The sequence below is a fragment of the Rana temporaria genome, chromosome 3 (assembly GCF_905171775.1).
Source record: "Rana temporaria chromosome 3, aRanTem1.1, whole genome shotgun sequence".
NCBI classification, from domain to species: domain Eukaryota; kingdom Metazoa; phylum Chordata; class Amphibia; order Anura; family Ranidae; genus Rana; species Rana temporaria.
In genome coordinates this window covers 277,443,900-277,459,305 of record NC_053491.1, presented here as the reverse complement: position 1 = coordinate 277,459,305, position 15,406 = coordinate 277,443,900, and the positions used below count along the sequence as shown (strand labels likewise).

Here is a 15,406-nt window from a genome sequence, read left to right as displayed (position 1 = left end):
TGGCTTCCTGTTCTTTGGGTCTAAATTCTGATCGAACCAATGAATCGCGTAATGTTTTATTCCTTCTAAAGGCTTTAATCTGTGTTTGCTGAAAGACCTTAATTTGTGGATAAGCTTGTTTCAAAAGGGGCCAGTGCTTGCTGATGATCCTAAATAAATGCTCACTGTAGCTGTGATATTGCATAGAAAAAGGTAGTCGCATCATGGATGTTTTTTTTTCTTATTAAAGCTACATTCATTTCCTCCTGATGTATTTTTTTCACTTCTTGATCAATGATTTTTCTCGGGTATCCGCGTTCACTAAATTTTAGAACACATTTCTTATATTCTTGTTTTCCTAATAGTTTCATTGGTCACTATTCGTCTCACCCATAGGAGTTGACTCCTAATGATAGATTGAAATACATGGGGGGGGATGAAAACTGTCAAATAGCAGAAGTTGATTTCTATCCGTTGGCTTTACATAAAGATCAGATTCCAACCGGCCCTGATCTATGTAAATCCAAGTGTCCAAAAATGAAACAGATGTACCCCCGATATTCATTTTAAATTGTGTCTGTGGACAAAAATCGTTCAGCATCGCATCAAAGGCGATCAAGGATTTTTATCCACAGATGCAATTTAAAATGAATATCGGGGGTATATCTGTTCCATTTAAAAAAGATCTAATGGCACTTCTTGATGAACAAGCTGACTCATTGGAGTCAGCGGAATCTGACAGATTTAGGAGAGCAAGTGACTTGCGTATCAAATCCCTTAAAATGCCCCCTATACATAAATATCACTGGATACGTCTTTTTCTGGACTTAGTTAAAAATTATCTTAATAAGATAATAATTAGACTCTCTGAATTAGAGGCAGCAGGCGACTTGACAGTCAAGGGAAGGGATAAGGGTGGTAACATAGTACTGCTGTCAGATGACCTGTATGAGCGAGAGGTCTTCTGACAGCTACGTGATGAATCCACTTATCTTAAGCTGCCTTCCAATCCCTTCCCTGCCCTGGCTGCTAGAGTCAATCGTACAATTTGTTTTGCTTATGAAGCCAATCTACTTGGCTCCAAAAAAGGGGACTACCTGAAGATTGGGGAATATAATAACCCCACGCTTTATATGATCCCAAAGCTTCACAAATCCCTCGTTGACCCACGGGAAGGCCAATTGTTTCGGCAATCAATGGCCCACTTGAACGAGTTGGTAGGTATGTGGACAGCTTTATTAAAACGATGGTTGCCCAATTGCCTTCCTATGTATGGGATACAATGGATGTGCTTGTGAAGCTACAAGACTTGGAGGTCCCCCTGGTGCCCTACTCGTCAGGATCGACGTAGAATCCTATATACGTCGATATCCCATGAGTGGGGCCTCAGGGCAGTTTCCTTCTTTCTGGATGAATGTTATCCAGAATTTGGAGCTCAGAATGAATTTATTCTTGAGCTCCTGGAACTTGCCCTGACCAACAACCACTTCCAATTCCTAGAGTGCTATTACCAACAGGTTAGAGGCATGGCAATAGGTGCACCCTGGGCCCCCTCATATGCCTGCCTCCACCTTGGCCTCTGGGAACTGGAGGTGGTTTACAGGATGCTGATGTACCTTGGTCAGGTACTTACCTGGCTGAGGTACATCGATGATATCCTTATGATCTGGCGGGGCGACCGGGAGCAACTGCATGTGTTTCTATGTGAACTTAATGTTAATGAAAGGAACATCAAACTTACTCATGTGGTGGACTCTCGGTCCATTTAATTTCTTGATTTGAATGTTTCCATTGTGGACAATCAAGTGACTACTAGTACTTTTAGGAAACCTACCCCTGCTAACACCCTGCTTCAGGCCTCTAACCATCACCCTGACCATTTGATCAGGGGGATTACAGTTGGCCAGTTCCTGCGACTTCGCAGAAATTGTTCAAATGATGCCGATTTCCAACGTGAATCGGGTGAAATGCATGCTAGGTTCAGGGAATGTGGGTATCCCCAGAAGGTACTGGATAGGGCACGGAAAAGGGCCTGGAAAACAAATAGGAAGGATCTCCTTAATAATAAGCCCAAGACAGCCACTAAGAATATTTCCCCACGTTTGATTACCACCTATGGGGCACAGTGGAATGAGGTCAAATCTGTCCTACAAAAACACTGGAGTGTGCTCACTAGATCTCCCCTGCTTAACGACATTGTGGGGCCTTCACCACAAATGGCTGCTAGAAGGGCCCGTAATCTTAGAGACACACTAGTTCATTCGGAACACACTAGGGAGCAAACTACAAGCTGGCTAACTGACTTACCGCCCCTTAAAGGGATGTATGCGCGTGGTCACTGTCAAATATGTGATCATATAGATAAAACTGCAAAATTCACCAATGCGGATGGAAGCGTTATGTTCTCTATTAACATATTTATTAACTGTGCCACTATGAGGGTGATCTATATGTTAGAATGCCCCTGTAAAAAATATTATATCGGTAAGACCAAAAGACAGCTTTGCATCCGCATCTGCATCCGCATAGGTGAACATCTGCGTAGTATTAAAAACTTCACTAAAATTAAAACAGATGCAAGCCAAACACAAACCCAAATGGGGAAAAAAAGAGAGGAAATGTCACCTATAGCGTTGCATTTTGCCGACTTTCATCAAAGCAGCACGTCTGGCCTGAAAGTTAAGGGAATATACACTCTCAACTTGTCAGCAAGAAGGGGGGACTTTGATACAGTCTTACTACAAAGAGAGAAAATGTGGATATTTAGACTGTACCTTCAGGCCTGAATGTAGAGTGCAGTTTTCAATCCTAGAAAGATAATTATTGTAAACAACTATGATAATCTTTCATCCCTACCATATGAACCTGAATGATTAATTTCACTACCACAGCATGGAAGGATATTGCCTTGCCCTACCTGCAGTGGTGTCCTTAGCGGTACATATATTTATCTTCAATGACCGGCCTTATTGATGTGTGTTGCTTGCTTTGACCAGTAACATGCATTGATACACATCTCTCTTTATGTGTCAGATTTAGAAGACTCTGGCCCGGATTTACGTAGGAGAGCGCATCTTTGTGCGGGTGTAACGTATCCTATTTACGTTACGCAACTTTGAGAGGCAAGTGCAGTATTCTCAAAGCAAAGTTGCGGCGGCGTAGCGTAAATAGGCCGGCGTAAGCCCGCCTAATTCAAATGTGGAAGATGTGGGCGTGTATTATGTAAATGTATTGTGACCCCACGTAAATGACGCTTTCTCCGAACGGTGCATGCGCCGTCCGTGAAAGTATCCCAGTGCGCATGCTCCAAATTAACCCGCAAAAATCCAATGCTTTCGACGTGAACGTAAATTACGCACAGCCCTATTCGCGAACGACTTACGCAAACGACGTAATCAACGGAAAATTTGACGCTGGCCCGACGTCCATACTTAACATTGGTATGCCTCATCTACGCCTCATATAGCAGGGTTAACTTTACGCCATGAAAAGCCAAACGTAAACGGCGTATCTGTAATGTGACGGCCGGGCGTACGTTTGTGAATCGGCGTATCTAGCTGATTTACATATTTCTAGAAAAAATCAGATTAAGTACACGCCCCTAGCGGCCAGCGTAAATATGCAGTTAAAATACGATGGTGTAGGAGACTTACGCTGGTCGTATCTTATACAAATTCTGGCGTATCTGATTCTTTGAATCAGGCGCCAAGATACGACGGCTCAGACTCAGAGATACGACGGCGTATCTGGAGATACGCCGTCGTATTTCCTACGTGAATCTGGGTGTAACGGACATATGCATGCTGCCGGGACATCGATAATCTTCATGCAGGGGGACTACAAGGAACTGCATGGCTTGTCACAATTGGATGTACCGCATTGTATTCTGAGCTCAAAGGGTTAACTGGACAAAGAGTCTCTTTCACTGCTGAATGCTAATGTTCTCTTCGCATAGCTAATGAACTCTTTTGTGGAGGTAAACAGCCCCCCTGCGAGGTGTATGCTGATGGGGATTATGTGTGAGTGATAATTGTTTTAAAGGTTAATTGCATTCTATTGTCTGATCAAGTTAAGGAGCCAAAATGGCTAGCAGCTGATTGGCTCAAGGGAAGGTCATTCTTTCAAAGTGTGTGTATTGAAGTCCCCCCTGGGGGGGGGGGGGAGTGTCATTTGTTTCTGTACAGTTGTAAGCAGATATAAGCAGGTGAAATATGCCAAATAAAGTCAGTCTGCTTGACCCTTCAAACGTAGCACGTCTCGTTTCTTGGAAGGGCGTTCGATGGGATATACCGGCGGTACTTGCATATCGCAGCTTGCCAGGGAAAAGGACGTCTCCAACGGCCGATACCCCTCACTACCAGTGGGTAGCCGTTACATTGGTTGGTAGCAGTGGGATGGTCCTTTTATCCAAAGAGCAAGTGCTGAATGGAGTCGCAGTACGCCAGGCTGAAAAGATCCACACTAAAAGATCTATTGGAGAGTCGTGGTAGGAGCGCCAGCAACAGACCACGGAGGGAGCTGATAGCTGACCTGCTGGAGCTGGACGAAATGGATGGATCCATGGAAGGAACGGAGCCCCTTGCACCGGTCAGCAAAGAAGATGTAATTACTGGGATTGTACAGCGGAGATTATCCTTGTATCCAGAAACGTCCGTGGAACTAATCAACCAGCTGTTCCGGGAAGCAAGGGAGGAGATACAAACGAAGAGGGGACAAGAACTGGAACTGGTAAGAGCGAGACAGCCCATTACACCTGCAGTTCCTACCCCCCCACCCGTGGCTACAGGAAAGAAAATACCGTTCACTGCATTTAAAGCTTTTGTAGAAAGTGAGGAGGAAATCGATGGATATTTGGCGGACTTTGAGAGGCAGTGCTCACTACACCAGGTACCACCAGACCAATGGGTCACTATTTTGTCGGGGAAATTGTCGGGCAAAGCCAATGAAGCCTTTCGGGCTCTCGCTCCAGAGGATATTTTACAATATCAGCAAGTTAAAAAGGCGCTGCTAACCCGATATGCCGTAACGCCAGAAGCCTACCGCCGGCGCTTCCGGGATTCCAAGAAGATGGCTGTGGACTCCCACATGGAATGGGCCAACCAGTTACAAAGGGTGGCATCCCTTTGGGTCCAAGGGTGCAAGGCCAACACCGGGGAGGAAGTATTGCAGCTGTTCCTAATGGAACATTTCTTCCAAGACCTGGCCGCAGACATACAAGACTGGGTACGAGATCGCCGTCCCGCTAACTTAAACGAGGCGGCTCGGCTAGCAGATGAGTACGCGGAGACAAGGAAAGTAAGCCAGGGTACTATGCGGCTGGCTCAGAAGGTAGAACCGCGTACTCCAACCGTCACCCCACGCCCAGAGTTTCGGGCTCCAGTCCCACCACATCCTCAGGGGCCTAGCAACTACCCCCGGGATTCGCCTAGGGTGACGTGCCATCACTGCAGCGACACGGGACATATTGCTCGTTATTGCCCTTTGAGAGCTACCAATAACAATTGGAGACGCACAACACCCAACACAGAGGTCACTCCATCACGTCCCTCTGCGGCCCACTGCCTGGAGACCGAGGGGGGCCCTGAGGAATGTCTGGGAATTTGGTATGAGGCAGACCCAATACAAGTGGCCTCTCCAGATAACCGTCAGCATCACCGTCAGGAGGTACGAGTGAATGGACAAGTAGCACAAGGCCTAAGAGATTCCGGATATACTATCACTCTGATTCAAAAACATCTGGTAAAGCCAGAGAACGTGTCCAATCGCACAGTTGCCGTCCGGGTCGCAGGGGGTGCTGTATTTCGCGTACCCACCGCCCGGGTGCACTTAGACTGGGGAGCCGGGTCAGGAAAGACCACAGTTGGTATCATGGACAACCTACCTGCCGAGGTGGTGCTGGGCAACGACATTGGCCCTCTGACTTCGGCTTATTTACCTACACCTGCTGCTGCTTGTCCCCTGACCACCCGCGTTGCTGGAATCAACCCGCTTGCTGCTGAGAACCGGGTAAGACTACCTTCCCCGACATGTACTGTAGATCAGGCACAATATCACAGTCTAAAATGGGAATGTGACAAGTTGGCCAGGGAGAAATCAGAGATGCAACGACACTATGTCATGTATTATGAGATGTCCCGTGGCTTGAACATTGAAATGCACAAACAGGCGGAAATTGTCAAAAGATTAAATGGGATTTGCATCCAGGTGGTGCCGTATCTGTCCCAAGAGCATCAGCAACAGGTTTTGGGAGCCATTGAGAGAGCAAAGCAAGTGACTGTTCCAGAATTGAATTCTATTCTTCACCGTCACCATCAGCTACCGACCTGGTAAGCCAATGGGAAGGCCGACGGACTGTCCAGGCAAACGGAACTTTTACCCTAACAGCAGACCGGACATCCCCAAGTTGATCCGAAAAGGATCAATCCGGGTCTGCCGGAGTGTTCCACAAAAGGGGGAGTAGTGTAACGGACATATGCATGCTGCCGGGACATCGATAATCTTCATGCAGGGGGACTACAAGGAACTGCATGGCTTGTCACAATTGGATGTACCGCATTGTATTCTGAGCTCAAAGGGTTAACTGGACAAAGAGTCTCTTTCACTGCTGAATGCTAATGTACTCTTCGCATAGCTAATGAACTCTTTTGTGGAGGTAAACAGCCCCCCTGCGAGGTGTATGCTGATGGGGATTATGTGTGAGTGATAATTGTTTTAAAGGTTAATTGCATTCTATTGTCTGATCAAGTTAAGGAGCCAAAATGGCTAGCAGCTGATTGGCTCAAGGGAAGGTCATTCTTTCAAAGTGTGTGTATTGAAGTCCCCCCTGGGGGGGGGGGTGTCATTTGTTTCTGTACAGTTGTAAACAGATATAAGCAGGTGAAATATGCCAAATAAAGTCAGTCTGCTTGACCCTTCAAACGTAGCACGTCTCGTTTCTTGGAAGGGCGTTCGATGGGATATACCGGCGGTACTTGCATATCGCAGCTTGCCAGGGAAAAGGACGTCTCCAACGGCCGATACCCCTCACTACCAGTGGGTAGCCGTTACACTGGGCCTCTGTCTCTCCAATTATATTTTTCTTTAACCAATTTTTTATACATTTTTATATTAATTACTGATTAATTGGTGATTGTTTTTTGATGGTAGATATGAGGAATATATTTGGGGATAGATATATGCCCTTCTATTCAATTCTCATTTTTTTGTTATTCCCTTTATTATTTTAATTTTCATGTGTTTCCTCTGTGCAGTTCTTCATTCTGTGTCTGACGGCTGTTTAGTAATTCGTTGATTATAAGTCATTCACCAAATTGATTTATCTAATTATTACATTTATATTTATTTATTTTTGATTCCCCTTATAATGATGGCTGCCCTTGGGTGGCTGCTATCAGCCTTTTCTGCTTTACATTCACTTACACCAGCGATGTGATTTTCAGAAATGTCTGTGACTGATGAAAGAGCTCATTTTTGATATTACTTTAGGAGACTGACATCTAGTGGCCTTTTTATTTATAATGCAACTTGAATGCTATTAATTGGTCAGCCGAATAGCAGTAGGAGATTTTTTCCCCAGAACAGGGCTACTGTACCCTGTGGTATATCCAGCTGATTTAAACATATAGCAGCCTGCTGTGATTGGCTCCCTACCAACAGGAGAGGCGGACCCTAGCAATTCCGTATGATCCTTTCCATATCCAGGCTTGATGAGCAGACCGCTGGTCCAATTTAAATGCATTATGCTGGTGTTGCATGTTTAAGCTGTCATTGCTTCATGAACTTGTTGCATTATCCAGCCACTTTGGACTTGCTTTTCATGCTCTGCTGCTACCCTGCTTCTTGCCCTCTACACGCGGCTTCAAGTGTGACTGACCTACCTCATTGACTGCCTTGCATTCACAGCCTTTTATCACCGGATACCTTGTCCAATTGTGCTGTGTCAGTAGTGTCTGATGTCATCTATCCATATGAGCCCTTGCGCACAGCTTTTTTCATAACTACTCTTATGCATTCCGCATAGGGGACCAGGTCAGCCTATTTGGCTGATCCATCAGTTTGCAGTGTGATCAACTGGATTTCACTTTCCAGCTGGTCACCCTATTAGAGTATTGCATGCATGCACTTTGTGACGAGTCGCAGTTTTAATATAGACAACGTTGTCTTATTCATTTTAATTGAATTAGGTGTTGGTGATGGGTTTTGAGTGCCTGCTGGTATTTATGCAATTGTAATTTACATATACATTTTTTACCAATAAATTTAAAAAAAATTCATGCGGCGTGGTCCACCCGTGGCTTCTTTATCCAGGGGGTTCCTCTTATTTCTCCCCAGTGGTTTTGTTTTTGCATAGATATTTGGCCAACGGAGACCGCATCTTCTAGATGAGACCACAATAAATGGGCTACTGTGCTAGGATTTCATATTCTGTACAGTAGTTTGATATTTAGTGAGCAGCGGACCTAACCCCCTTTTTCTTTTACCCTTTATCAGCCTTGCTGACTCCTCTCCAAATGAAGCATTTATGGTTGTGGCCAAAAAGCTAATCTTTGGTCTCATCATTTCAAATGACTTTGTGCCAGAAGATTTGAGGCTCGTCTCTGTGCTGTTTGGCATATTGTAAGCGGGATACTTTGTGGCATTTGCATAGTAATGGCTTTCTTCTGACGACTCGACCATGCAGCCCATCATTCTTCAAGTGCCTCCTTATTGTACATCTTGAAACGGCCACATCACGTTTTCAGAGGGTCCTGTATTTCCCCTGAAGTTATTTTGGGGTTTTTCTTTGCATCCTGAACAATTTTCCTGGCAGTTGTGGCTAAAATTTTAGTTGGTCTACCTGACCGTGGCTTGGTTTCAACAGAACCCCTAATTTTCCACTTCTTGACTAGAGTTTGACTTTTTATACACACACACACTAATTACAAGCAAACAGATCACAGGCGAGCCATTCAAACCCCTTTGTGTCAACTTGTGTGCATGTTATCAGGCCAAAATCACCAGGGTATGTAAACCTTTGAACCTGGTCATTTGGGTAGTTTCTGTTGCCATTATGATTTAAAAAGAGTAAACACAGTTGATTGTTAATAAATGGCTTAAGCCAAACACCATGAGTGAAAGAAACATTTTTGTGTTATCATTCATATTTTCTGAAAAATGCCCAATGAATCATAAATTCTGCCAGGGTATGTAAACTTATGAGCACAACTGTATTACATAGTTAGTCAGGTTGAAAAAAGACACAAGTCTATCTAGTTCATCCAATTAAAAAATAGATAAATATATCAAATAAAAAAATCATACAATCCCATATACACAATCCTATACCTACAGTTGATCCAGAGAAAGGTGAAAAACTCCAGCAAAGCATGATCCAATTTGGTAGGAAAATAAATTCCTTCCTGATCACCCGAGAGGCAATCCATCATCTGGATCTTTCATTTTCAATTTTTAGCACCTTAATTTTGAAGTTGATATCAATTGTTTTATAAGTGATTATTAAAATCTCTTTTATTTGAGCATTGATAGATAATTGCTAATATGGGTCCAGTTGTTTTTGTGAATAATATAATATTTTATTCCATGATTTCATTGGATTTCATTTTATGTGTTTTGATGTTTTTATTATTTAAGGTTTATCTGGTATATACTGTATACTTGTTATTGAAAAGTGAAATTATTAGATTTGAGATTAATTTCCCTGCTTGGACTTGTATTTGTGATAATTCCGTTTCTACGGTGATACTTGCAAAGGAAGGGTTAAGTGCACAGGTGGATGAACTAGAGTGCTTGTGTGCATCTAATCTTGTGCCTTTTGCCTGTGACCGGCGGTAGTGAATTGGAGCAGTGGGAGTTAATGACTATAAGGAGTGTGTGTGTGTGTGTATGTGTGTGTGTATATATATATATATATATACTACCTGATACCACTTCTAATATTGAGATGAACGCTAAGGCCACGTACACACGATGAGAACGGTCTGATGGACTGTTTTCATCGGTCCAAACCGATCGTGTGTGGGCCCCATCGGTTATTTATCCATAGGTTTAAAAAAAGCAATCTTGTTTTAAATTTAACCGATGGATACCTAACCGATTAGAAAAAAAACGATCGTTTGTAGTCACGTCCATTGGTTAAAAATCCACGCATGCTCAGAATCAAGTCGACGCATGCTTGGAAGCATTGAACTTCGTTTTTTTCAGCACGTCGTCGTGTTTTACGTCACCGCGTTCTGACACGATCAATTTTTTAACCGATGGTGTGTAGGCACGACTGACCATCAGTCAGCTTCATCGGTTAAATGATGAAAACGGTCCATCAGACCGTTTTCATCGGATGGACCAATCGTGTGTACAGGGCTTTAGAGTCCATGCACACTGAAGCTGATAAACGGACATTAAAACTAGTAGAGACGCTAGGAAAAAAGCGGCGTTAAAAACTCAGTTTTATCAGCGTTTTGCATTGTCGTCAAAGCAAATTTAGCAACTCTAGATTTGAGCCGCATCTCTCTGCCTATATTTAAAATCAATGGTTGCCTATGGGGGCCCATTGATTTGAATAGAAGTTGCACCAGAATTCGGATCATGATGATCCAACTTGCGGTGCGACTTGTGTGCTGAGGATCTTGAAGGGGAACCCCTGGCCAAAATGAAAAAAACGATTGGTGTGGGGGTTCCCCCCCAGAAAAATATCAGACCCTTCAGTCTGGTATGGATTTTGAGCGGAACCCCCTCCCCCAAAATCCATACCAGATACTTATCCGAGCAAGTAGCCCGGCAGATCAGAAAAGGGTGGACGAGCGAGCGGCCCTCCCCTCCTGTACCATACCTGGCCACATGCCCTCAACATGGGGGGGGTGGGTGCTTTGGGGAAGGGGGGCCCTGCGCCTCCCACTCCAAAGCACCTTGTCTCCATGTTGATGAGGACAAGGACCTCTTCCCAAAAACCCTGGCCAGTGGTTTACAAGGAGGCAGCCACCCTATATAAATGAGTATGGGGTACATTGTACCCCTACCCATTCACCTAAAAAAAAGTGTCAAAAGTAAACACAGCACACAGATTTTTAGATTATTTTATTAAGGCAGCTCCGGCATCTCTTCCAATTTCTCCTTCCGTCTCCGGCTCTTCTCTCTCTGCCATTCCTTCACCCTCTCCGGTTCTTCTGGGCCCCTCACCAATTTAATATTTTTGCATTTTGGCTGGGGGTTTCCCTTCAAGAACCTTAGAACACAAGTTGCATCATCATGATCCGACTTCTATTCAAATCAATGGGCTTGCATAGGGAACCATTGATTTTGAATAGAGGCAGAGAAATGCTTGATGAGGCTTAATGCTCTGTATACAGCGTTAAACCGTGTTTAATAGCTTTTACCGGTATCTGGTGTTTTTAGGGCATTCAGACAACAACCCATAAACTTCCCTGCTGATAAACTTAAATAAAGGTCCCTGTTTGTGCATGGACACATAGGATAACATCGAGGGGAGTTTAAGGGCTGTTAAAAAAAAAAAAAATTGCCCAAAACTCCCAAAAACATCAGTTTATCAGCTTCAGTTTGCACTTAAGATTTTACCTTTTGTGAGTGTGATTTTTAATTCAAGTGGCTGTTGCAGATTTTATTATACCATTGGAGGCTGTCTTTTGTATGCTTTGGTGAGTCATCTTCTGAATGGTGATTTATCCCACGTTTCTATGACCAATATATACAAGTCTTATTGCCAATCATGAGAATGAATAGCAAAACGGTTTGGTGAGTTTCTCTCTGGAGGGGGAAGTGTGTCCCACAAACACAAGTGGTGGTTTATGGAAATTCCCAGTGAATATATTCACAGCACCATTGCACTGTTTATGGGCCTTGATGGACTTTATTTTTCACACTTTATTATCTTTGTGGTTAATGGTTGTGTGTCACAGTGCTAATTTGAGGTTTGAGTTGTAGATTCACTTGTGCTTTTTTCAATGTGGTTATAATTAACATTTTATATTTTTTAAGATAGCAGCAGTGACATTTTATTCATGTGTTTTTCACTATTTTTCTTGTTTTAATATTACTCAAGGATTACAGGGATATCACATTGCTTGTTCACCTCCTTGAAGTAACCCCAAAAGGGTCAAACACACCCTGCACATCGAAAAAAGAGAAACCCCCCAGAATGGGTAAGCTCCCAAATCCTAAACATAATGTTATGTTAAGGTTATGTTTAGGATTTGGGAGCTTACCCACTGACGTTTCTGCGTGCCTTGGCTTGGCACCTTTTGGGCTTGTTGGAAGTTGCTTGGGGGATCCTACTCCTTTATGTGCCTTTCGGGGGGGTTGTTCCTGCCATTGCTGGGAGATGCACCAGTTCAGCCAGGAGTCTGTACAGTGTAGTGATGGGTATGATGTGTGTGCCATTATATTGCTGTATTCTCCTGATGTTTATATGTATAGATATTCAATGTGATTTTGTACAATATTCTAAAATGTGGCTATTTGTATTATATACAGTGTGACTCCACGTTAATATTAGCCCCTGACGAAGGGACGAAGTCCCGAAATGCGTTGGGCTCTACTGGATCATCGTGGGCAAGCTACGCACCAATGCACTAATTATTTTATCTTTTGTATAAATTGATTATTATCAATAAATCTTCATTATTATTACTTTTTGTGAATTTGAGTTGTTACCGTTAAAGTCCCATTTTGGGTGGTTTCTCTTTTTTCGATTTAACCCAGGGATGTTGGTAACACATGTAGGTCTCTTTTGATGTTGCTCCATGTTCCGTGCGTACATCCTCTCCAGGGGATCGTCAGAAAAAAGGGAGAATCAACAACAGGTAAGAGTACTTCTTCTGCAATAATATCTCCAATCTTTAGATCCACAAAATCTGGATCTAAAGTTTGGAGATATTATTACGGAAGGGGTACTTACCTGTTGTTGGTTCTCCCTCTTTTCTGACGATCCCCTGGAGGGGATGTACGCATGGAGTGCAAGGTTTGTTTGACCCTTTTGGGGTTACTTCAAGGAGGTGAACGAGCAATGTATGTGGTGGTGGGATCACTTTTTCCCTTGGAGTTTGTTTTGAAGATTCACCGCTCAAGTCATCTTTTGCACAAACGTGGAATATATTTGCTTCATACATTCTTGGACTTTTATTACTTCTTTATTTATTTGATATATGTATTTGTTTTCACGTTTAGTATTTATACAGCGCTGCTACACCTTATATAATTTAATATTTATGTAGCTACAGTATAATGTCTTAGTACAATGTAAGTTTTTTCACATACTTTGTTTTACAGGGGTCGTACAAGTGAGTGGTACAATAAAGTTTTTGGTCACATGTGTGCCACTGAGATCCAGCGAATAAAAAACTCCTTTGACAAGAAATAAGCAATGAAGACATGGACAGAGAAGCCATATGGATGATGATTCCTGGCCACTTTGAAGCAAAATGAATGTGACCAGAAAAGCCAATGCAATCTGAGGAACTGTTTCAATAGTTTTTGCATGTAGTTTTTTTTTTGTATTATGTAGAAAAGGTACTTGAATTTGTTTTAATTTCATAATACATAAATATAGATTTTATTTATGTACAAATTATATATTATGACAAAAATGTATTAAATTTATTATAAATATATATAAAAGACATTTTGTAGAAACATTTTTTGAGGTAAAGCACATGGTTCCTTAGTTCTCTTTAACCCCCTCCCACTGACAGTGCGCATATATGTGGCCTGACTGAAGTAGGTATTTTTTCCGTGGGGTCGTATTTATGTGTATCTGTCTTTGTGCTGGCAGTGCACCGCACAGCGTGCTCCCAGCACAGAAACCAGGCTCTCACCAGGAGCCCCAGGAATCCTGGTTCCGAGTCACTGTGATAGCCTCTGATTGGTGATCAGTCTCTGTGCAGCCCACCCCTGTGGTTTCTTTCTCACTGAATAGAGGGAGAGATACATTTGGGGTTATCTACGAAGGGCAAATCCACTTTGCACTACAAGTGCACGTGGAAGTGCTGTCGCTGTAGATCCAAGGGGGGCATGCAAGGAAAATAAAAAACAGCATTTTAGCTTGCACATGATTGGATGATAAAATCAGCAGAGCTTCCCCTCATTTCAGATCTTCCCCTCAGATCTACAGCGATTGCACTTCCAAGGGCACTTTCAGTGCAATTTCAAGTGCACTTTGCAAAGTGGATTTGCCTTTTGTAAATAACCCCTTTATGTATCTCTCTCCTTGCAGGGAGAAAGATATAAACAAACAAAAGTGTATAAAAAAATAAGTAGATCAAGGTTTGATATAAGTCAGTGTCAGGGCCAGTGCTTGGGTCAAGTAAGGATCAAAGGTCAGGGTCAATGGTCACTATAGTTTGGGTAGGATTAAAAAATAAATAAAAAATGTTTTAAATTTGTATCAATGTTAGTCAGTGTCCATAGGTAGGATAACGAAAAGCAAGATGCACTATTGTTTCTGGGCTTACTACGGGTACAAACAACAACTAACATACACATATGTAGTATCACTGCAATCATCAGGTGGAGAATTTATTTTGGGTTGTTTTATGGTAGGTTATGATAGTAGCATGAAAATATATAGCTAAATGTAAAAATAGAAGCTGCTACGATCTTGGGTCAGTTTTCCTTTTATAATAAAAAAACATCAGGAAATATTCGTTTTATCACCAAATGAAAGCCCAATTTCTCCTAAAAAAAAAAGGTATAATTCACCTAGATGCACAAAGTAGTTGTGATATGTATGGTTTTACCAAAACATGTCAAAGTTGCAAAATTGTGCTTAGTCATTAACATTTGTTTTGGCCTCAGTCACTAAGGGGTTAAAGAAAAATCGATTATGTATTTAAAAAGCATAAAATTGTACGTCTGTAAAATACTTAACTTTTTGTATATATGGAAGAAGAAACTATGATCGATGCTTTGTGGGAATTAATAAATAAATGTCATTAAAAACAATACACTTGATCAAGTGATGATGATATTCAGACATTAAATCCAATAGTAATTCCGGCTGTGTCAGTCCAAGCTGCAAACTGTGCAAATCTACAGTACAATGTGAAAAATAAGTGTGATTATGTCTTCAATCCAAATTTACAGTAAAAAAACATTGTGATCATAGAGGGATTCCACCACTGACATGTAAAGGACGGCTACTCACCTTCTGCTATGGACCTTCAAATGATAAAAAGTCTCACTGCGCATGTTCCCCTTTAACAGCTGGGTCCAGCAAAAGACAATTGGCTCCTTCAATGTTAACCTCCTCTGATTATCACTAGATCACTTGTATTATTTTTATTGACATTATTGAACTCTTTATTTTTGAGTGCACTTTTTGACATTTAATAGCACAGCACTTTTTTGTTATTTATTTAATTTGCAAAGTTGGTAACTTTGCATGCTGCAGCTTTGCTGTTGGTTTATTTAGTTTCACTAA

At 42.3% G+C, this 15,406-nt stretch overlaps 1 protein-coding gene across 2 annotated transcripts in view; it reads left to right on the top strand.

Annotated features, from left to right (window-relative positions):
- LOC120932350 (rho GTPase-activating protein 7-like) overlaps nt 1–13,812 on the top strand; it is a 172,102-nt gene extending 158,290 nt beyond the window's left edge. The window contains exon 14 of one of the 2 annotated variants that reach the window (XM_040344672.1): nt 13,258–13,812. In XM_040344672.1, the coding sequence (XP_040200606.1) occupies nt 13,258–13,348 (91 nt within the window). In that variant the 3' untranslated portion in view covers nt 13,349–13,812. The remainder of the gene's footprint in view (nt 1–13,257) is intronic. The other variant, XM_040344671.1, reaches the window with a different exon arrangement.
- The last annotated feature ends 1,594 nt before the right edge of the window (nt 13,813–15,406 follow it).